Source organism: Lepidochelys kempii, chromosome 27 (genome assembly GCF_965140265.1).
Source record: "Lepidochelys kempii isolate rLepKem1 chromosome 27, rLepKem1.hap2, whole genome shotgun sequence".
NCBI classification, from domain to species: Eukaryota; Metazoa; Chordata; order Testudines; family Cheloniidae; genus Lepidochelys; species Lepidochelys kempii.
Genome location: NC_133282.1, coordinates 16,587,691 through 16,608,248, shown reverse-complemented (window position 1 = coordinate 16,608,248; position 20,558 = coordinate 16,587,691). Strand labels below are relative to the sequence as shown.

General features: G+C 62.6%; 1 protein-coding gene across 1 annotated transcript; it reads left to right on the top strand.

The window, feature by feature from the left end:
- The first annotated feature begins 2,286 nt into the window (after positions 1–2,286).
- NR1D1 (nuclear receptor subfamily 1 group D member 1) lies at positions 2,287–13,645 on the top strand. Its single transcript, XM_073326416.1, is given in 9 exon segments — positions 2,287–2,559; positions 8,545–8,877; positions 9,277–9,365; positions 10,382–10,526; positions 11,098–11,327; positions 11,329–11,706; positions 12,080–12,265; positions 12,761–12,971; positions 13,224–13,645. Coding segments are annotated over 9 exon segments (1,803 nt in total). The 5' UTR covers positions 2,287–2,528; the 3' UTR covers positions 13,424–13,645.
- Positions 13,646–20,558: the final 6,913 nt, after the last annotated feature.

The following is a 20,558-nucleotide window of genomic DNA, read 5'->3' as shown; positions in this document are numbered from 1 at the left end:
CCTGGTTGGCCAGAATGCCATCAAAACATCTTGGCCTCAGACAGAGCAGCGGCAGGGCAAGGGGATGGAACTGACCGTGTTTATATGGATCTAGTGATGTTTTAAGAACTGGTTAAAATTTCTCATTCAAAAAAATGTTTCTGATCAAATCGAGCCTTTAAAACAACATTTTTTTTTTCCCTCGCAAGTTTTGTTTCTTTCAAAATTTTCCAGGTTTTCATCAAAAAAGCAGAAAAGTTTCTGCCCCCCAAAAGTCAAAAAATCTCCTCCCTCGAGTGTGTATTTTCTTGTACATTTCTTAATGGAAAATAGCAGCATTTTCCGACCACTTTTACTGGCATTGGTTTGCTTTGGGGTCTCTGGCTGAGTGAGGCGGATTTCAGACCAGGGGCTATGTGGGTGGCAGGCCTACCTGCCCCAAGGGATGCCAGAGCAGGGGCCTTTAGCTTTCAGCCCATACATTGCTCTAAGCTCTTCCTCAGTGTGACACACCCTACAGATTGAAGCGAGAGAAGCAACTAACTCCTGGAGGAAGTCCCAAGGTAGGCGCCATGAGACAGTTTTGCTATGCCCAAGAAGCACATCTCACACACCAGCCTGGGAAACGTGTCTCCTGTCAACAGCCTTGGCAGCTTTCCCGGCAGGCAAGCACAGGTGATGTTGAGTTTAGAAAGAGTTCCTTGAAGTCCCTGCCCTTCCTGTAATGACTGGTTTTAAAGAAGGATCTTTGCTGGTGTCATGGGGTAATTTGTCTTTGTTTTGGCTGTTGACACGTTGCTGGTTGCACATGATATGCCTGCTTGGAAGTCCATGAAAAAGATCTTGCTCTGGCTCTGCTGATTTGGAACGGCTCTGCAATATGTGATGAATACTATGACCTAGTTATTGGGGTGTTTACTGTGTGTCTATACTGGATTACATCAACAGGGCTACCTGGGAAAACAGGCAGGCAGGAAAAAGAATGGCTCAAGAGAAGCCAGCTCTCATCAGGTACTTAAGACTCTTAAGGGACAATGCTGGAGCTAGTAGCTTTGAGCATTCTGGCTCTCTGGCCAGCAGGACTGGTTTGGGCCAGAAGTCTAAGAACAGAAGAGCTGTGGGAGGATTAAAAGGATCTGTCTCTCAAGGGAAGGGGAGAGTTGTTTAGAAGAGGACCCCGGCTGGGACACAGGCAGCCACTGGGGTGACCAAAGAAGTTAGGTCTGCCTAGGTCACCGTCAGGGACGCTGAGCTGTTAGACACACCGCTAGATTGTCTGATGCTTTAAAATCCCCTTTTGTCCTTACTACAAAACGTTTACGGAGCTGTCTGGTCACCACGTTCGGCACTGGGCCCAGACTTCCAAAGAGAAGAACTGTGAATGCTGAACGTAGCTGGACCTGGGTTGATTGCCAGGGCACTGTGGCCTGGTCTAAGCGTGGGAGAACTGTGAAATTCCACCCAGGATAGGGAACGGCAGGAGGGCTGGGGGCAGGGGTGGGGGGAGTGCTGGCACTCAGGGAGACCAGAGAGTCCTGCCCTCTCTGGAACCGACAGAAGGCACAAATCAGAGAACTGCTGGTTACTGACTTCAAAGACGGTATCAATGACGATTATTATCCCTTTCACCACCTGGGCAATGAACAACTTGTTCTGCAGGTGCGAGCCCTTATTTCCCAACGACTGGCCTGTCGAAATGTGCCAGAGAACCCAAGGGATAACTGTTAACGCTACCTGACCTAAATCTGCACTGCAGCGGGGCTGGCCTGGCCTTGCTACCGGGCACCGCCGCCCGCCGCAGGGTACAGGCAGCCCTGGGGACAGTGCAAAACTGGGGCGGCGGAGTGTGTGCGTGGGTGCGTCCCTCCTTTGAAAACCTCCCGAGCAACCGGTCCCCTTTTCTTTTGCATCCCACCAGAGCAGGCTGGTCAATTGCAAGTTGAGGCTCGATCTCCTTTGGCTGGTCACTGCGCATTCAGCAACACAGTGGGGGGGGGGGTCGGGGTGCCCCCTAAACTACCCGAGTCGGGGGGGGGCTATTTGGACGGGTGAGCTGGGGGGGGGGGCTGCGTGCACGCCACGTCTGAGCCCTCACGCTTTGAAGCCGCAGGCAGCGGAGTAGCTCCCCAGGAATCCCCCCTGCTCCCGCCGCACGGGCTCCCGCACGCCGCAGGGCCCCGGGAACTACAAGTCCCGCCAGCCACCGGGCTGGGCGCGCGCCCCGGCCGCCTGCTGCTGCGCGCGCCCGCCCGCCCGCTCGCCGAAAGTGTGTCACTGGGGCACGAGGCGCTCCCCGGGAATCACATGGTGGATGCTCCGGAGCCGCGTGCCGGGGACTGCGCAGCTGCGGCGGGTCCCAGGCAAAGGGGCTGGCGCCGGAGCCCGGGCAGAGCGGGAGCAGCGCGGCGCCGGGAGAGGCAGCGGCGAGCCGAGCTCCTGTCCTGCCGGTGCCCAGCTCTGCAGCGGGGCGAAGCCCCGGCCCCGGCGCGTCCCTTGCTCCCGGGAAGGGAGTTTCTGAGCCGGGCTTGGGTGCCCGCGCGCCCCCAAGGATGGCAGCTCTGGACCCCAACAACAACACAGGTGATTTGCCCTTCAGATCGGCTTGTTCCCCGTCTCCCCGCTGCCCCCCCGCCCCGAGCCCGGCGCGGCCCCTCCGAAGTGGGGGTGATGATGCGCCCCCCCCCCCCCCGGTGCAGCGTGTGGGCGCCCCGGCCAGCCCCACTGGTTCCTTCTGCCTGCAGGGTGCGAGGGCACCGCTCCCCCCCCCCGTCTCTGCTCCTTCCTAGCCGGTGCTCAGAGCCCCCCCCCGCTTGTGCGGGCTGTTGGGGGTGGAGACCCGGTCTGCCCACCCTGGGGCGCTCTGGGGTCCCCCGGCGGTGCGGGAGCTGGGTGCACGCGGCTGCGGGGGTTCCCACGCTCCCCGGGGCGGCTCTTGTGGGGGAGTGGGAGGGGCTCGGTCTGAGCTCTCTGGGGCTAGCGGACTGGGAGGGGGCCCCGGGCCCCCGCTGGGTGAGGAGCAGGAGGGGGTTCGGGTTCCCAAGCTACCGTCGGCGTGTATTGGATGGGGACGGGGGCAGGAGGCAGCGCCCCCCGGCTCGCTCCCTGGGACCCCGGCCACGGGCAGCAGCGCAGCGCCCCCCGGCCTGGGACCAGGGTTAATCCGAGCAGGGAGCAGCTCCGGCTTCCTCGCTGCTCTGGTGTTAGGGGTGACCCCCCCCGCCCCCATGCCCGGCTCCGGCCCGGCGGGTGCTGGCTGGACGGGGGGGGTCAGTGGGGTCACCCATCGCCCCCACTTCGGAAGGAGTCAGGTGGCCGCTGCTGGCTTCCCTGCCTCAGCCAGCTCCCTTGACCCCAGTGCAGGGGGCTGAGTTGGTCCCCACTTTTCCCTGGGGTGGCATCCTGGCCCCCCCCTCCCAGGGCTGCGGCCCCCCCTCCCAGGGCTGCGGCCCCCCCTCCCAGGGCTGCGGCCCCCCCTCCCAGGGCTGCGGCCCCCCCGGCGCTCCCTTGTCACCCCTCCCAAGGCTGCAGCCCCCCCCCCGGCCCCTCCCCCCGGGGCTCCCCCTGCCTCACGTGTCCCCCTCCCTGGCACTGCCACGTGCGGACTTTGTTTTCCTCCCTTCCCCGCCCCGCCCCGCCCCCTCCCATTGGTCGCCTCCCCCGCAGGCCCCGCCCCGTGGGCTCCCGTGACGTCACACCAGGAAGCCTGGCGCTTCGTCTCCCCGCCCTTTTCAAAGTAAAAGGAAGCAGCCGCGCGGGGCGGTGACGCCATCGCCGGGGCAACGAGCGGCGGCCAATAGCGCGGCGGGGGCGGAGCAACGCGTGATGGGCAGGGCCTGGGGGCGGAGTAGCCACGTGCGGCCAGGACACGTGGAGCGGGGACGTGAGGCTGACAGAGCCGCGGAGAGCCTGGGAGTCGGGACCTCCGGCGGGCTGAGCCCCCCCCAGCAGGACCCCCCCAGCCTAGCACGTGTCCCCCCAGGCTGAGCCCCCCCCAGCAGGACCCCTGGCCTAGCCCCTGCCCCCCCAGCAGGACCCCTGGCCTAGCCCCTGCCCCCCCAGGCTGAGCCCCCCCCCAAGCAAGACCCCTGGCATAGCCCCTGCCCCCCTAGGCTGAGCCCCGCCCCCCCCAGCAAGGCCTAGCCCCTGCCCCCCCAGGCTGAGCCCCCCCCAGCAGGACCCCCCCAGCCTAGCACGTGTCCCCCCAGCCCCCCAGGCTGAGCCCCCCCCCGGACCCCTGGCCTAGCCCCTGCCCCCCCAGACTGAGCCCCCCCCAGCAGGACCCCTGGCCTAGCCCCTGCCCCCCCAGGCTGAGCCCCCCCCCCAAGCAGGACCCCTGGCATAGCCCCTGCCCCCCTAGGCTGAGCCCCGCCCCCCCCAGCAAGGCCTAGCCCCTGCCCCCCCAGGCTGAGCCCCCCCCAGCAGGACCCCTGGCCTAGCCCCTGCCCCCCCAGGCTGAGCCCCGCCCCCCTCCCAGCAGGACCCCTGGCCTAGCCCCTGCCCTCCCAGGCTGAGCCCTGCCCCCTCCCAGCAGGACCCCTGGCCTAGCCCCTGCCCTCCCAGGCTGAGCCCTGCCCCCTCCCAGCAGGACCCCTGGCCTAGCCCCTGCCCTCCCAGGCTGAGCCCTGCCCCCTCCCAGCAGGACCCCTGGCCTAGCCCCTGCCCTCCCAGGCTGAGCCCCGCCCCCCCCAGCAGGACCCCTGGCCTAGTCTCTGCCCTCCCAGGCTGAGCCCCCCCCCCCCCAGCAGGACCCCTGGCCTAGTCCCTGCCCCCCCAGGCTGAGCCGACCCCCTGCTGAGTCCTTGGGATGTTGTGAAGGCCAAAGGTATGACAGGCTTGAAATAAGAACTAGATAAGTTCCCAGGGGGACAGGTCCGTCAATGGTTATTAGTTGGGGTCGTCAGGGACGCAACCCCAGGCTGTGGGTGTTCCTCTGACTGCCAGAAGCTGGGACTGGACACCACAGGATGGATCACTTGATGATTGCCTGTTATGTTCATTCCCTCTGAAGCACATGGCGTTGGCCGCTGTTGGTGGACAGGACGCTGGGGTAGATGGGCCATTGGTCTGACCCAGCCAATCCACAGGTCCCCCCTGCCACCTTAGGGCTACCCCAAGGCCCATGACCTGCCCTAGAGCCCTGGTTGCTCTCTCAAGGCTGTGCCTCTCCCATCTCATGGGGTGCTGACTCCTCATGGGGGTCTGTCTGTCTGTCCCCCACACATCCCCCTCTCTTATCTGGCTCCCATCACTAGCCTCACACTCTTAGATGTAGGTCCGCTGGGGGGGCAGGTCAGGGCTATTTTCCCTAGCGTAGGGATGGGCTCTGGCACAGAGAGGTTAAGGGACTTGCCCAAGGTTACACATGAGTCTGGGAGAACAGGGAATTGAACCTGGGTCTCTGAAGTCCTAGGCTAGGATCATGAGCCCTGCATGCTCCTTACTCTCTGCCCTATAGCCTGGCTCCATGTGCTGCCCCCAAACGGGTCTCCGGGAGGGAGTTTTGCCCCACAAACACAGGGCTGAATAAAAGTTGGACGGCAAAGCGGTTGCCATGGTGACTTTGTCACCCCAGATGATGACTGTCTGACTGGGGGCTCACTGCCCAGCATTACCCGCTGCGGGTGTGTGTACCAGCTGTGCTCTGCGGGGGGAGGGACACATGGCCCTGTCGGACAGCGTGCGTGAGAACAGCGCTGGCCACATGTCGAGGCGCTCCTGACTCCTCTGCAGGAGGCTGGTGTCCTCAGCAGTCCTGCAGCCTGGGTGGGCAGTGAGATTTCAGGGCTCACCGCTCTCACGTGCCCCATGTGCCTCCCACAAGCCCCCTTGGACAGGTACCAGTCTCATCTGCAGAGCCCTTCCCAAGGCTGGAGGCAGCCTGGGGAGAGCTGGCTTTTGGGCGTGGTGAGCGAAGCGGTTGGGGTTTTGTGACCTACTTCCAGAGCTCTGTTTCCCAATCTGTGCTATTTAAAGACAAGGAAACAAATGCAGCAAAGCTGACGCTGCAGCTTGAGAATGATTGGAGCGAGGGGAGGGATTGGCGGCTGGCGTAGCAGACACTGCTTGTCCCTACATACACACAGCACCCTCTAGCTCAGCCGGGATTCCCCACCCCGCCCTGCTCCCTGACTGAATTCAAAGCCTTCCCAATTACGCCTCATTTAAAAAAAAGCCAATTGATTTTCCACCTTGCTGGTGTTGAAGGAGGAACCAGTGCTGAGGGGTCTCAATGCAGTTGACAGGGGGCTCTGGTTTTCCTCCCGTGTTCTCTGTTTATAGCTCTTGGTAGCTCTGTTCCCATTGGAAAAATCCTGGCAGGAGACATGATCTCTCCCTTGATCCAATTTCTCCTTCTGTTCCTACGTACCAAGAAGCAGCAAGGTGCAGAGGTGTGTGTGCGGGTGCAGCAGGGAACAGGACTCTTTCCCCCTTGTGTTGTAGGGAGGGGGCCTGGCTGCATTATCTCCTCAGCACCTGGCAGGAGTCAGTTTTCTCCCTAGGGTTGGGCTGGGTGCAGATTGGCATACCTTGACTTTCATACCCACTGACACCAGCTGAGGGGCAGATCCAGCCTGCTGGCTTTAAAACCTGCTGGCCTTACCTCGGGCTGCCAGCCTTTTAACAGCAGCTAAGTAAACGTTTCCCCAGTGAGCGTTTAGTGACTTAACCCCTGGCATGAGCCTCTCTCATGCAGATGCCGTGTATGCAGGTGGCTCGGAAGCCTTCCCGGGTGGATGAGAGAAGAGTTTAGTGATCCAGACCTGGGCCTTGGCTGCTTTCCTGGGGTCAGGAGCAGCAGTTGTTGGGCTGGAGGGAATAGTGACGAACAGGGATGAGACCTGGTGCAGAAGCAGATCGCACACGTGATCCTCCCTGCTTGTTTGTGGTTTGTTTCGCAAGGATGATCGTGTTTTTGCAGGAGGCTTCCTGGTCTCCATAGTATTTAGGGCTTGGCAGGCGCTGGGCATGGAGTCCCGCTGCCTCATCATTGTTGTTTTTCCTCTTAAGCGGTTTGGGTTTTCCCCAGTTCCCCCGGTAGCCTCCCCCTTTCCCCCACTGCTGCTGGCTGTGACACCTGCTCCCATCCCTGCCTCCCAAGGCCCCCTTGGCCGAGCTCCCGGTGCCCAAGATCTGGTCCCTTGGCCGCCTGCCTGCCCCAGTGCTTCAAACCCTTCCCTTGTGTGCCTGGGGGCCCAGCTGAGCCTCCCTTCCCAGCCTGCAGATGTAGGTCAGCAGCAGCTGGAGCATTTCAAAGCTCCAAGAGGAAAGAAGTGAGGGAGAAAGGCGAGGAGGAAGCAATGGCAGACGTGTGTAATTGCAAATCACCGGTGGTGCCTGCAAACCTGGCTGCCTGGAAGGGCCCGGAAAGGGTAGCCAGATCTTCAGGGGTGGGGGGATGTGTAGGAGAGGAGGTGGGGCTGGGGGCGTGAATGGACAGATGGACACACACATGTACATACTCCATGCATATACAGCCCCGCATGTATGCATGCCCCACGTACCCCCTCCTGCACTCAGACATCCCCCCCCGTACAGCCCCCTGCATGCACCCACTAGCCCAGACGTCAAGTGCTGTTTCTCTAGGTGTGTCATTGACTGAGGCTTAGGAAGAGCGTAATCCCTGAGGGGAGGGGCTGCATTTCCGGTGCTCCCCGTCTCCCCTGGCTGCTCCCCCCACCCGCGCTGCTGCCCTGCCTGTCCTTGGCCTGCTTGCTGCAATGCTGCGTCTTTCTACCTGTGCGCGACTGCAGCCTCCGCAGTGCAGAGAGGGGAGCTGCAGCTAAGGGACCTGGCAGGCTGAACCTGTGGGCAGGGGCTTCCCTCGCACAGAGACGGGGGGGGGGGATCCAGGGTGCACCCTGGGGGCGGGGGGGTTAACACTAGACTGGCCAAGGCTCAGTAGAGTTGTGGCCAGGGAGAGCCCTGCAGGGGAACAGATGTGCCCAGCAGCAGTCCAGCTGCTCTCTGTCAGGGTGCTACTGGATTCCAGTCCCCCCCACCGTGCCCTTCACCCAAGCGCCATCAGGGCCAGTCTCAGCCACCCCGGGGCGAAATCCCCAGTCTCCTGGGAGGCAGGGCTGGCCCCAGGCTGTCTGGTGCCGGGTCAGTAGGCAGGAGGGTGAGGCCAGCTGGGCTTTATCTGCTATTGACTCGCTCCCTTGGCCTCCCCATGCCTGACTATCTCCACAGGGGTCTGTGTGTGAGACAGGAGGGGTGTTATTGCTGGGGACTGGCCCCCCGGGGGGGGAGGCAGGTCCAGAGCAGGGGTGGCACAGTCAGGGGCGTAGAAATCTCGCCTCGCCCTCCCCTCGCTGTGCTGTGATTGCCTGTCCCAGAGACCTGCCCAACTCATTTCACACATGGGCCACCGAACAGCTGTCAGGCGGGGGCAGCTTTTGCTCACAGCTGGGCTGGATTGAAGCTGGTGCCCCCTTGATGGGAAAGGCCCCGTGTCTCATTCCTCTCACCCCCGCCCTGAGCCATCTCGTCTGGGGAGGCCCCCCCAGCACTCACCTCGAGGGGGCGGCGCGGCCCTGGTCTCAGCCTCTCGCTCTGTCTCCCCAGGCGGCGTGATCAGCTACATCGGCTCCAGCGGCTCCTCGCCCAGCCGCACCAGCCCCGTCTCCCTGTGCAGCGACAGCTCCGACGGCAGCTTCCAGTCCGGCTCGCAGGCCTTCCCCTCCTACTTCCCGCCCTCGCCCACCGGCTCCCTGACCCACGACTCGCGGCCCTACGGCGCTGGGCTGCAGGGCTCGCGGGAGGATGGCTCCCCTTCCTCCTCGTCCTCCTCTTCCTCCTCCTCGTACAGCTCCTCCGGGACCTCCCCCGGGGGCCTGCAGGTCGCCATGGACGACGGGAGGCGCGTCTCTCCCAGCAAGACCACCAGCAACATCACCAGTGAGTGCTGGAGGTGGGGTGGGCACAGGGTGTGGGGAGACCCCTGGGAAGGGCTGGGAGTGGTGGCTGTGGAGGGGCCCGGGGGTAGCTGTGGGTGGGCACTGGGGTACCTGTGGTGCCCTCTATCCCTGGCTGTTTCCCCTCGATCAGTCTGTCCTTGCAGGTGGGTGCTCTCTGGACCCCCTGCCCTCCCCAGCATGGCAGGCCACATACCTGCTGGGGATGCCGTGCCCCTGAGAGCGCCCCCGTCTGAGCAGTGGTGGGCACAGCAGCTAGACCTGCGCCGGGACAGCGGCCCACCACGCAGGAAGGGAGACAGCCTGGCCGCCCCCAGGGGCTGGCTCCTGAGCGGGGCTGGACGCTGCAGCCTCTCACCTGCGTGTCTCTTTCCCCTCCCAGAGCTGAACGGGATGGTTCTGCTTTGCAAAGTGTGTGGAGATGTCGCCTCAGGCTTCCACTATGGGGTCCATGCCTGCGAGGGCTGCAAGGTAAGGGGGCGGGACAGGGCAGGGCAGGGGGAGCTGTGGCGACAGGGGGCTCCTGCTGATCCAGCCCAGGTGGCTCAATCTGGGGAGGGAGGTGGGACCAGTGTCCTAGCACCTTGTTAATGTATTACCCCCCCGTCTGCCCCTCCAGCCAGCCAAGGGACTCGGGCATGGCTGGCAACGTCACACCTCTCCAGACAAGGCCTAACTATTCCCAAGTGGCTAATGATTGCGGGGGCCCTGCAGTGGCCAGAGTTTCACAATATCGTCTGGCCTCTTTGGGAGTCCAACTGGAGATGCCTTAAAGTCACGAGCCACTTGTGAAAATGTCCAGGCACTGAGCTTTCAAGGGATTTATTTTGGTTATTTTTATCCTCGAACTTCTGTCGCCTCCCTTCAAACTTGGCTTCATCTTCTTCTTCCCGCCCCCTGTCCTCGGTGGGGCCCAGAAAACAGCCCGTGTTGGATGTTTAGCGTCAGGCGCTTGCTTTCTCCCAGAACATTGGTGGTTTTCGGCACTGTTGGGGGAGAACGATCCTGTCGTTGGCTCCTGCGTAACTCGCCAACAGCTGTGACTGACCAGAAACGTTCACCGCTGGAGCATGCCAACGCTCGGTCCCGAACGATCATTGTTCCTGGGTCAGGACAATGATCGGGGGTGTGGGATGGAAATGGCGGCTCCTTGGGAATTCTAGGCAGGGCTCTGGCGACTGGACAGCACTTGGCTTGTTTATAGTAAACCTGGCATTGAAGGTAGCTTCAGCTGAAGGAAACAATTATCTGGATTTTTTTCCCTCAAGCTTTGTCATTTCTGCTGGCTGCAAACAATTTCTCAAAGACAAATGCCAGTGGCAGGTCAGCGTGGAGGAGCGTGTGGCCAGCCCACGGGGCAGAGCTCCATCACGGGGTCAGGGCCTTGCATCCCACAGTGTTTTCTATCGTCCGCCTTCCTTGCTGTTTGAGATTGCCTGGCTCTGCCTCCCCGTGTCTCACCCTGTCTCTCTCTCTGTCTGTCTCAGGGTTTCTTCCGACGCAGCATTCAGCAAAACATCCAGTACAAAAAGTGCCTGAAAAATGAGAACTGCTCCATCATCCGGATCAACCGGAACCGGTGCCAGCAGTGCCGCTTCAAGAAATGTCTGTCAGTCGGCATGTCCCGGGACGGTGAGTTCCCGCCTGGCGTGGTGGGGGAGGAGGCAGGGCAGGCTCCCCCCGGCACTGTGGTGCCCTCCCCTCCCCCTTCCATAATGGCATGCCCCGAGCAGTGTCTGGCTTCTACGCACTGTTCAAATAACACATCTTCCACACCCCTTTATTCGTGGTGCTGAGAGGTTGTGGTCAGGGATCGGGGTCCCGTTGCGCCAGGTGCTGCACGTCCATGAAGCCCCTGCTCCAAAGGGCCCGCGCTGTCAGCTGGGAGGTCATTGTTGATTCCCCTGTTTTACTGGGCGTGTGGCTGGCCCCACGGACACTGGGTTGGGATGGTTCCGCAGCTGGGTTGGGAGCTCCTGGCTCTCTGAGATGCTGCCGCTAGGCCAGGGCGTGTGCCAGTGGCTATGAGGGGGAGTGGATTGGGGAGGGGAGATCAGCTTGCTCTGCCCCTGTCTGCTGCCGTGGGGTGCATGGTGGTCTGGAGGTGCCTGGGTCGCTCAGCGCAGCTGCGGAGGGTGGGGGGCATCTGCTGGTGTCTGGGCCCCCCCCCGTATGCTAATCTCCATCCCCCCCGTTTCCGCAGCCGTGCGCTTCGGGCGCATCCCCAAGCGTGAGAAGCAGCGGATGCTGGCGGAGATGCAGAGTGCCATGAACAACATGGCCAACAACCAGCTGAGCGGGCAGTGCCCACCGGAGGGCTCCCCGCTGGGGCACCCCCAGCCTGCCAACCCACTGCCGTGCCATCAGCCCCAGCTCCCCGCCTCCCCACTGCAGCAGCAGCCCTGCTTCTCTCAGTTCCCCCAGCAGCTGACGCCCCCCCCGCTCCCCCAGCCCCACGGAGGCCATGGACGACGTCATCTCGCAGGTGACCAAGGCGCACAAGGAGATCTTCATCTACGCCCACGACAAGCTGGGCACGGCGCTGCCCTTGCCGCGGCCCTGCGACGACAACGCCCGCAACTGGGAGAACCGCCGCTGTGCCAACGGCTACCAGGGCAACAGCCTCTATCGCCATGACAACAACAACCTGCCCCACCCCGACGCCTCCCACTTCCCCGCCTGGCACTCCAGCTCCTGCCCCCAGAACAACATGAACAGCCATAGGCTGTGCCCCACCGGCTACCCCTCCTTGGCCGAGGATGCAGAGACCCCGGCAGGCCCATGGGAAAGGGGCACCAAGGACATCCTGCTGGTGAGTGCCAGAGCCCCATGAGGGTATTTCCAGCTGGGATGCGCCCCCCCCCATGCCTCAGGGTATTTTTAACCTCTAATCACTAGTAATCGTCTGGTCTCTGAGGCCAGAACATCAGAGCCGGTCCCGTCCCTGGCAGTGTGGAGCTGAGGCCGCCTTGGTGGGGGGCAGAGGGGGATGTGGCATTAAGGCCCCAGAGTCGCGGGGTTTTATCTCTGTTAAAGAGGGAGAGGAGTTTTGCAGGGATTGGCTCCTGCTGGGTCCCAGTCACTGGGATCTGGTGCAGTGGCCCCGGTACAGGGAATGGGGCTGTCTGGGGCTGGGGACCGGCCCTCTCGCGCCGCGTCTGAGGTCGCTCCCCCCCCCCCCCCAGGCATGCCCCATGAACGCGCACCCGCACGGCAGGAGGGGCCACACCGTCCAGGAGATCTGGGAGGATTTCTCGCTGAGCTTCACGCCCGCCGTCCGGGAGGTGGTGGAGTTTGCCAAGCACATACCGGGCTTCAAGGACCTGTCGCAGCACGACCAAGTGGCCCTTCTCAAAGCCGGCACCTTCGAGGTAGGTCTGGGGCCTTCACTTCTCCTGCCAGTTGTCCTCGGCAGCAGCTCTCCGCTCACAGGGCCCCCCTCGGGGGCACTGCCCTGCGGTCGTTAGCAGTGGCTGGGCTGCAGGGGCGCCTGTTTCAAAGCAGCCCATGAAACCAGAGCCCTGGGGCCTCCCCCAAAGCCAGTTACTGAGCGAGAGCTGCTCCCTCCATCTCTCCCCCCGCCCCAAACCAATCTCCTGTAATGGGTCCCTCTCCTTAGGGGAGGGGGCAGCCCCACTGGGCGTTGATTCCTGTGGCCACCTCTCTGGCACCCCAGGAGGGCAGCGACGCCTTGCTGGGTCTGTGCTGGGGAACCTGCTGTCTGTTCTCCATGGCCACTGTGCCCTTGGTTCTGCCCCTTCCGATCGCAGGTGCCTGGTCCGCGGCCCTGCCCGGCTGTTGGGAGCCCCCGGGCCTGGCAGGGCGCGTGGGCCAGGCCGTCACCGCTCTCATCTCCCCCGTGCCAGGTGCTGATGGTGCGATTCGCCCCCCTGTTCAACGTGAAGGAGCAGACCGTGATGTTCATGAGCCGGACGACCTACAGCCTGGGGGAGCTGTGGGGGATGGGCATGGGCGACCTGCTCAGCTCCATGTTCGAGTTCAGCGAGAAGCTCGGCTCCCTGGAGCTCACCGAGGAGGAGCTGGGTCTCTTCACCGCCGTCGTGCTGGTCTCGGCAGGTGGGTCACGAGCCCCCGGCTGAGCCACAGGGCAGGGGTCCGGGCGTCCACTGCCTGCTGCTGGCATCCAGGGTCAGGGATCTGGGAGAGCAGGCAGGGGAGGGGAATCTGGAAGCAAAGATCTGAATGGAACCAGGCGGCTGCGATCCCAGGCGGGAGATCTGGTGCGTCAGGGGAGGCAGGGGAAGCTGGGCCGTGGGCTGCTGGTGGTCTCTCCCCGGCTCACGGTGCGTTTTCCCCCCCGCGGGACAGACCGCTCCGGCATGGAGAACACGGCGTCAGTGGAGCAGCTGCAGGAGACCCTGATCCGCGCCCTGCGCACGCTGATCCTCAAGAACCACCCCACGGAGACCTCGCGCTTCACCAAGCTGCTGCTCAAGCTGCCCGACCTGCGCACCCTGAACAACATGCATTCGGAGAAGCTGCTGTCCTTCCGCATCGACGCCCAGTAGGGCTCCCCCCGCCCTCCCGCCCCGGGACCCTCTGCAGAGAAACCCACCAGACTCTCTTGCTGCTGACGAGGCAGCCAGGACAGAGCCCCCTGGGGCGGCCGACCCCTGTAAATAGTGATCTGTGTATATTGGAGTCATGTTCTCTGTTGCTGCTGCCCCCCGTGGAGGGCTGGAGCCCAGCTCTGTCTGAGCCACACGGGAAATAATATATTGAAACCAACACCATGGCCTGGACCGTCCCTTCGTGAGCGAGCCAGGCCCCTGCTCCTGTCCGGCGGCGAGGGCACCCCTGCCTGCTGCTCGCTGTGAAGGGGGAGGGGGGAGCTGGATGCCTGGGTTCTGCTTTCTGTGGGAAGGGGATAGGTGTGCGGGAGCCACGACTCCTGGCCTTTAGCTGCAGTGCTGGGAGGGCCGGGGGCCAGAGTGGGCCGGGAGCTGGGACTCCTGGGCTCTGTTCCCAGCTGCGCCACCAAACGTGCTGCAAGCCCTTGGGCAAGTGGCTCGCCGAGCTGGGGAGTTTCTGGGGCCGGGCCCAGCAGCGACTCCAGCCTAGGCACTGGCCTCGCCCCAGCCGTCGGCGTCAACACCTTGAACCCCAGCCCAGGGCATGTGGCTGGCTGCTGCAGCGTGCCCCAGCCACCATTCCTGTCCCTCAGGGCATGGGGCACGCCGAGTGGCTGCAGGGGAAGGTTATCCTGCCTATGCCCCCCCCCCGGCCTCACGATAGCCCCGGACCCAGCTCATGCCACGTGCTGGGGAGGACTCTAGCTTCAGCCTGGGCAAGTGAAGTGCAGGCCTGTTTTGCCAGGTGACTGCTGCCCCCAAGGCAAGCTGCAGCGCCCCCATGACCCATAGCACCAGGCTAGAAATCCCCTCCCCCCCCGCCCCAATTTGGCTCAGGTATCCCTCTGGGTGGGGGCAGTGCCCCACAGCCCTGCCCCCCAACGCTCACCCCCCATTCTGCAGCCTCCTGGGGTGATAGGGCGCCCACCCCTGCCCTCCCGGCTGGACACAGAAATCAGAGGCCAGCGGGGCGGTGGGGGTGGGGTTGGTTGTTTTTCATCATATATTTATTACATAAATATATAGTAAAATAGACCAGCAACAATTACCATAAAAATATCTTTCTTTAAAATCCTGACCAAAAACACAAAGGGTTTAAAATCGCACGTCACAGACACTGTGATTGTCATGTACAGCAGCAGCTCTCTGCCGCCCGGCCCCCTCCCTCGTGGGGCACGGGGGGATACATGGGAGGGGAAGGAGGGTGGTCTCCCCTCCCTGCCCCGCCCCAGCCCCCGTTCCCCCCAATGCACTGAGACCCAAACATACATTCAGTAACTCCTGCCACTAGCCTTCCACACCGCCGCAGCCGCGGGGCGGGAGCCGCAATGCATAGTACATGGGCGGGGGAGGCCCCCCCAATGACTGGACACAGCAGGGAAGGACCCCCCCACCCCCCCAAAAGCGCCAAGCGAGCTCACGGTCTCTAGAGATGGGCTGGATTTGAAGCTGCTCCCCTCCCATTTCCCCCCCCCCACAACCCCTCTGCAGAGCTGGGGGGGAGGAGGTACCAGCTCCAGAAGCTAGGAGGTATGTGCTTGCTGACCAAATACTGACGGGGAGGATGTGGGAACATGGCGGGGGGGGGGCACAGGCTGCCTCTGGCATAAATAGGGTCCCCCCTGGGGGTCAGCCCTCAGTCCCAAGGAGGGAGTCGGGGGGGGCCAGGAGGTGTTCATGCCACAGTCTGCCCACTGCGTGGCTGAGCTGGGGGGGTGGCCCTGGGAGCAGAGACAGAGGGGAGATAGCGACACTGGATAATGCAACTGCAACGGAGACCAACAGACGTGACCCGGAGCCGCCCCGGGGGGACAGCCAGCAGGAGGCAGCATGGACCCCAGCCACAAACCTGGGGTGTCACGCAAGGGTGGGGGCCCAGCTAGGCCCGGCCCCATTGGCAGAGGGTGTATGTGCACGTGTCCCGTGGGGGGGTGTGCCCGGGGGTGTGTGTGCACCCAGGGGGGGTGCGCACACACAGGGGCCTGGCACTGAACCCCCCCATCCCCCAGGAGTGAAGTTGTGGCCCCCCAATGCTGGGGGCGCTTTACACAAGACAAACCACCTCCCCCAGTGCACCTCCCCCCAGCATGTTTGAGCCCTGAATGCCTGAGGCCCCCTCCCCAGGAATGGGGGGGGGTGTCACACCTTGCCCAGGGGGGAGGGGTTGGCCTGGAAGCCCCCCCAGGGAATGGATTTGTCTGAAGGCTCCTGCAGACTCCCTGCCCCTTGGCAATGGTGGGAAGAAGGGAGGTTGTTGGGGTGGGGGTGGTTTTAGCTGGTGTACTCCCCCAGGCTGAGCCCCCCCACCCCAGGCTGGCTGTCCAGGGGGACTGGGGCCCAGCTCCTGAGGGGGCATGCATGGGGGCAGAGCACTGCCCGCATAACCGGGAGGGGCCTGGGAGAAGGTCACTGATCTTCCTCTCTGCACCCGCAAGGAGCTTCCCTGACCCCGCTTGGAGGGTCTAGGCTCCCTCACCCCCAAGCTGGGGCTAAGCACCTCCCCTCCTTCCAGGGCCGGCAAAGGGCTTGGCCCCGCAGGAGGCAGAGCGGGGCTCTCTGGGGGGTGAGCCCCACGCCAGGGACAGGGCAGGGGATGCCTGTCCTCCAAGGGAGTCCCCCCACCGCTCCCTTCTAATGCTGGGTGCTGCATAGCTCCTGGGGGGCCCAGCTGAGCCCCGGGGCTGGGGGTCTCGGGGGGTGCAGGGATATGTAGGTGTAGCACACGTCACAGCACGCAGCACCCCCCAGTGCGTACGCAGACCTGCTCACACCCGCAAGCCTCGCACACCCGAGCCCCCAAGGAGAGTGAGGCTGGCTGGACGCCAGCCCAGCAGTGCCCCTCTGGCTGGCCAAGGCAGAGGGGCACGGCCTTTGCCAAGGGGAGCAAGCCCCAGCGGGTGGCTGAGTGGTGGAGGGGGTGGAGCAGCTGACCGGGCACCCGGGAAAGCTGCGAGGAGAAGAGAAGAAATGGCGCTGGGCAGGTGATCAGTCAGACACACGTGTCCAGACCTGGGCGCGCGCGCACCCATGCTTGCACACGCGCGTACACAGACCAGCGCACACGCAGACTCACAGACGCAAGGGCACACGTGCAAACACAGACATGCACACCCCACGTGCAAACACACACACAGACCAATACAAGCGCCCCCCCCCCCCCCCCCCCCCGCCGCAGGGTTTGCAATAGGGACCAGGCCACTGGTCCAGCCCTTCCCCCACCGCGAGCAGGACCCTGTCAAGGCCCTGCCGTCTGCCCCCCTCCGGGTCTGGGTGCCGTTTCCCTGAGCAGGGGGGATGACAGCTCCCCCGTCCCCTGGGCCTTCGGCACCACCTCCGGCAGGGTCAGGCTGCAGAACCGGGCCAGAACTGTGCCCCAGTCCTGTGCCAGGCTAGCAGGGGGAGGGGCCAGCTGAGGGGGTCTCATACCGGGTGAGGGGCAAGGGGGCCGAATTTAGAGCCACCTGTGGGCAGCCAGGCCCCTCCAGCTCTGCACATTGGTGTTTGGGCATCCGGCTTGGCTGAGGGTCCTGCCAGCTGGCACTGCCGGTGGCCAGGGACCTGGTCAAACACCCGGATCCCCCTCCCCTCCCTCAGAGACCAAAGCAACCAGCAGGACTGGGGGGCAGGGGAGGCTGAAGCTTCCTGACGTCCGTCCCGCCCCTGCCCCAAACCCTATTTCCTAGACAAGCTGCTCAGCAGAGCGGAGGTAAGCAGGGCAGCGTGTTTCCTCAGGACGGGGGCTTCACAGTGTTCCTAGGAGCTTAAGACATTTTGCACCAATAGTGCAAAGAGACGAGGTCACAGCCCACCCCCAACTCAGCAGCCCCGTTGTCTCTGAACCGACCTGCCTGATGCTGGAGCCCGCCCGGAGCGAGCGGCTGCAGAGCGTGGCAGGGACTGGGGAGCAGCACCCGCCCTAGGCGGTGTGATGGGGGGGGGGGACGACCCCATGTGTAACCCTGTGATCAGACAATGGGGTGGGGGGACAGTCGCGTCTCCACGGGTTTATAGAGAGGCCCCAGAATCAGAACCACCTCCCCCCACACGGGGGTTTGGATCAGAACCAGCCTTTCGCCTGGGGTTTGCAGAAATCAGAACCAGGCCCAAGTTGACCCATTTTTAGCCCCCTTCCTCCAGCACAGACCAGGAACAGCTGAAGACGCTGTGCCCGTCGCTAGCCACTTGGTGCCAAGCTGGAGTGCTGCCAGGCGGGGAAGAGACTGCCGGGTTCTGAAGCCGATTGCTAGCCCCAAGCGTTCAAACCGGAGCGGTTTTATTAACTCATCCAATTTGGGTCCCTTTTCCCTGCCCTCCAAGCTGCACTCGCTTCCTGCTTTCTAGCTTTTCTCCGCAACCACCCCAGAGAAAAATCTTTTTCTTTTTTTAAATGAAAGCTGAAGTTTTCCCCTAACCCCATGACGCTGGGAGCTGGGGCTTTACGAAAAGCATCAACCAGTGGGAGGAGAGCTGGCAACGCTGAGTAACGGGCCGGGATACTGCAGCTCACACCACCCCGGGCAGGGTAGGACCGATTACAGAAAGCCAGAATATCTGATGGGGAAACGTCCTCCTATATTGTACAGAATGGGCCACGTCTCCAAGCATGCGGCACCCACCCCTGGGCCCAGGTTTTCCACGGAGCCTGCGATGCTGGGTGCCGAGATTGTTTGAAAACGTGGGCCCTTTGTGGGTGCCGGGCCCTCGCGTCTCCACCGCTCCCAAACACAGGTTGCTCTGGGAATATACTGCACCAGGCAAGGCTAATACCAAAGGGGGCTCCAAAAACCTCTCTCCCCGCCAAAGAATCAACTCCTTCCATGGCTGCCGCTGGCTCCTGTGCCCTGGTCACAATGCTAACGGGACAGCTCCTTGGCCTAGGCCCACCACGTCCGGGTTCACGGCGGTGGCTGGGCCCCTGGCCAGCACACCAAGCTTTACGTCAGATCAAACCAACCAACCAACCAACAACAAAAGGTGTGTGGTTTTTTTTTTTGTAAAATAACCCGTAAAAAGATTTTTTTTAATTAAAAAAATTTATATATATAATTATATAATTATATATATATATATATATATATATATATATTAGCTTAAATCGGAGCGGCGTTAAGCCTGTGGTGGCTCTCCTTATCCAGACCTGAACCTTAAACGGTACATTCAGAATAAGCCGATCCCCCGCGCCATGGAGCAGCCCCCGCCCCCCCACCCCCGTTGGCCTCTCGACTGAGGTAAGAAAAAGAAAATTCACGCCCTAAAACGGGTAAGGAACAGCTTAAAAACGAACTCCCTCCACTGGATATTGATATAGATGGATAGATACAAATACAAGGCGCAAATCATTGGCCGGGGGTTTGCGGACAGACAGCTGGGGAAACGGGGGTGCGTGGGGGGGGGTCCAAAGCATGGCTGACTACCAGTAAGTGCCCCCTACAGGCAGGGGTAAGTGAGTGCAGCTTCTCCGCACAAGGAGTGAAATTGAAAAGTCCAGAAAGTCTGACGCCCTTTGGGCCTTAGATCTGCCCCCTGGACGTTTAAATTCCTCAGTGACTGTTCCCCCCCAACCCCACCCGCTTTAAGAGAAAGAAAAGGGAAAAGCAGCGGAGGAGAAACTGAAGAGCCAGGCGGGCCAAGCCCCCAGGGCTGGCTAAGTGCAGAGGGACAGGCAGCTCCTTGCTACGAGCGCCGCGTCTCGCGCTCGCGGCAGAGGCTCAGCGTTAAGGATGGGTCGTGCCGGCGCCCCCCCACGGCTGCTGGCAGGCTGCAGGGGTGGGTTATTCCAGTGCCTTGGGTGCAGTCCCCGACAGGCGGTGCCGTGAACTCGCCTGCGCTGGGGAAGCCGCATCGGCCAATGCCGGGTTAAACGCGCAGGGCCCGGCCGAGCTGGGATCGGAGATGGGGGGGCACCCCAGGGCTGAGCCGGGTCTAAACACGCCTGCCGCGTCTCCTACGCCTCGTGCTTTCCCAGTGTGGGTGGGCCTCGGGCTGGGGACATGAAGGGTGACGGTGGGCGAGGGGGATCCCTGGGCACAGCAGGGAGTGTGCAGGGCCCATCCTGGTGACCACGGGGCCCTGGCTGTTGGGGGAAGTGGGGTGGCGGTGGCAGGAGAGGGATCAGCATGTCAAGCGGGGACGTAGACAACCAAAAAGCGACTCCGGGCCCAGTACAACTGAACTGCCCTGGCTTGGCCTGGCCCTAGCTCCCCCACGTGCCTAGAAAGGGGGACTCCCGGCCCCTGTGCCCAATAAGTGCCATTTTCCAGGGCTCCCCCATCCCTCCTCCCCCCGCGCGCCCCTGCGTCCTGGAGAATCAAGGCTTTGAGGTGGTGAGGAGAGCTAGGCACTGGGATGGCAGTGCTGGCTGGGACGGCCTAGCTGGGGGGACAGGAGAGCACATGCTGCAGGCCAACACAGGGCAGAGGACTGACGGCGTTAGTGCGAGCGGTGGTGGGGAGGGGGCCATCCCATAGAAAGCGCGTGCTAAGGGCGGCCACCGACCCACTAAAAGCATGGGCCCCATGGGGAGCGGCGTGGGTGGGGCTCAGCGGATGGTCCTCCCCGGCCCCTTGCTGAGGAAGGGGTTCTCCCGGGGGCACGTTATCGGAGGTGATGAGCAGATGTTCCCTGCCCTGGGGGTATCAGAGTCAGACAGGCCACTAGAGGGGCAGGGACCTGGGCAGGGGGGGAGCCATCCAGGCAGAGCTGGTCAGAAAAGAGGCAAACTTCCCCATAGAAAATTATGACTTTTTGGCAAAATATTGAAAACTGCAATATTTCCATGCAAAATGGCACCGTGCTGCCTGATGGGAGTTGTAGGTCGGATGCCTCACGCTCCCATTCTCCTCCAGGGGCTGGTTTCTTGGGCTGGATTCCATCCCCCATGATGCCCCAGTGACTGTTCTTGGGCAGGGGGGGCCCATGGGAGCCTCTGGCCATGGTGCATCATGGGAGATGGAGTCTGACCAGAGAGTCCATCCCATAGAGATGAATGGGAGCTCGAGGCCCTCAAACCACAACTCCCAGGAGGTACGGCGGCACAAGTCCGAATTCAGCTCTAAGTTTTCTGGTGCTTGTT